This window comes from Oryx dammah, unplaced genomic scaffold (genome assembly GCF_014754425.2).
Source record: "Oryx dammah isolate SB20612 unplaced genomic scaffold, SCBI_Odam_1.1 HiC_scaffold_2613, whole genome shotgun sequence".
NCBI classification, from domain to species: domain Eukaryota; kingdom Metazoa; phylum Chordata; class Mammalia; order Artiodactyla; family Bovidae; genus Oryx; species Oryx dammah.
In genome coordinates, this window is record NW_024072683.1 from 3,251 (window position 1) to 5,014 (window position 1,764).

At 61.7% G+C, this 1,764-nt stretch overlaps 1 protein-coding gene across 1 annotated transcript in view; it reads left to right on the forward strand.

Annotated features, from left to right (window-relative positions):
- LOC120859726 (signal recognition particle protein-like) overlaps positions 1–867 on the forward strand; it is a 1,343-nt gene extending 476 nt beyond the window's left edge. The window contains exon 2 of the mRNA XM_040235721.1: positions 52–867. Within this exon, the coding sequence (XP_040091655.1) occupies positions 52–867 (816 nt within the window). The remainder of the gene's footprint in view (positions 1–51) is intronic.
- Positions 868–1,764: the final 897 nt, after the last annotated feature.

Genomic DNA, 1,764 nt, shown 5'->3' on the forward strand with positions numbered 1-1,764 from the left:
TCGGTACTGCTGGTATCGGCCGACGTCTATCGCCCGGCGGCGATCAAGCAGCTGGAAACCCTGGCCGGCGACCTCGGCGTCACCTTCTTCCCCTCCGATGCCAGCCAGAAGCCGGTGGACATCGCCAATGCGGCGATCCGCGAAGCCAAGCTGAAGTTCATCGACGTGGTCATCCTCGATACCGCCGGTCGTCTGGCCATCGATGCCGAGATGATGGCCGAGATCCAGGCCCTGCATGCGGCGGTCAAGCCGGTCGAAACCCTGTTCGTGGTCGACGCCATGACCGGCCAGGATGCCGCCAACACCGCCAAGGCGTTCAGCGACGCGCTGCCGCTGACCGGTGTGGTGCTGACCAAGGTCGACGGCGATGCCCGTGGCGGTGCCGCGCTGTCGGTGCGTCATATCACCGGCAAGCCGATCAAGTTCATCGGTATGGGCGAGAAGAGCGATGCGCTCGAGCCCTTCCACCCTGATCGTATCGCCTCGCGCATCCTCGGCATGGGCGACGTGCTCAGCCTGATCGAGCAGGCCGAGCAGACCCTCGATCGCGAAAAGGCCGAGAAGCTCACCAAGAAACTGAAGAAGGGCAAGGGTTTCGACCTCGAGGACTTCCGCGACCAGCTGCAGCAGATGAAGAACATGGGCGGCCTCGGCGGCCTGATGGACAAGCTGCCGTCCATCGGCGGGGTCAACCTGTCGCAGATGGGCAACGCCCACGGCGCGGCCGAAAAGCAGTTCAAGCAGATGGAGGCGATCATCAACTCGATGACGCCGGCCGAGCGCCGCGACCCGGACATCATCAGTGGCTCGCGCAAGCGCCGCATCGCGCTGGGCTCCGGTACCCAGGTGCAGGACATTGGCGGTTGATCAAGCAGCACAAGCAGATGCAGAAGATGATGAAGAAATTCACCGCCAAGGGCGGCATGGCCAAGATGATGCGCGGCATGGGGGGCATGTTCCCCGGCGGCGGCATGCCGAAATTCTAGAAACGTGGCGGCAGGCTGCAGGCGACAGGCCTCAGGCGGTGCCTGTGGTCTGGATTGCAATTGCCTGCAGCCTGCCGCTTGCAGCCTGCCGCATAAGCTCTTAGAATATGCGGCCTTTCGGGCCTAGGCCCATTTTTAATGTGTGCCTCAAGTTAGCACCGACTACAGGAACGATGTTCACATGGTAACCATCCGTCTTGCTCGTGGCGGCTCCAAAAAGCGCCCCTTCTACCACCTGACCGTGACCAACAGCCGCAACGCGCGCGATGGTCGTTTCGTTGAGCGTATCGGTTTCTTCAACCCGATCGCTGCCGGTGGCGAAGTGCGTCTGTCCGTCGACCAAGAGCGTGCGACCTACTGGCTGGGCCAGGGCGCTCAGCCGTCTGAGCGTGTTGCTCAGCTGCTCAAGGAAGCTGCCAAGGCTGCTGCCTAAGCATCTTCTATGAGTACGACGCCGGCCGCCGCCGAAGACCTGACCGTTCTCGGCAAGATTGTTTCGGTGCACGGCGTCAGGGGTGAAGTGAAGGTGTATTCCTTTACCGATCCCATCGATAACGTGCTCGATTACCAAAGCTGGACGCTCAGGCGTGACGGTGAGGTAAAGAAAGTGGAACTGGCCAGCGGCCGCCTGCAAGGCAAGGTGCTGGTAGCCAAGTTGAAAGGTCTGGATGATCGCGAAATTGCGCGTACCTACGCCGGTTTTGAGATCTGCGTGCCGCGCAGCGAGCTGCCGGACCTGGAAGAGGGCGAGTTCTACTGGTACCAGTTGCAGGGCTTG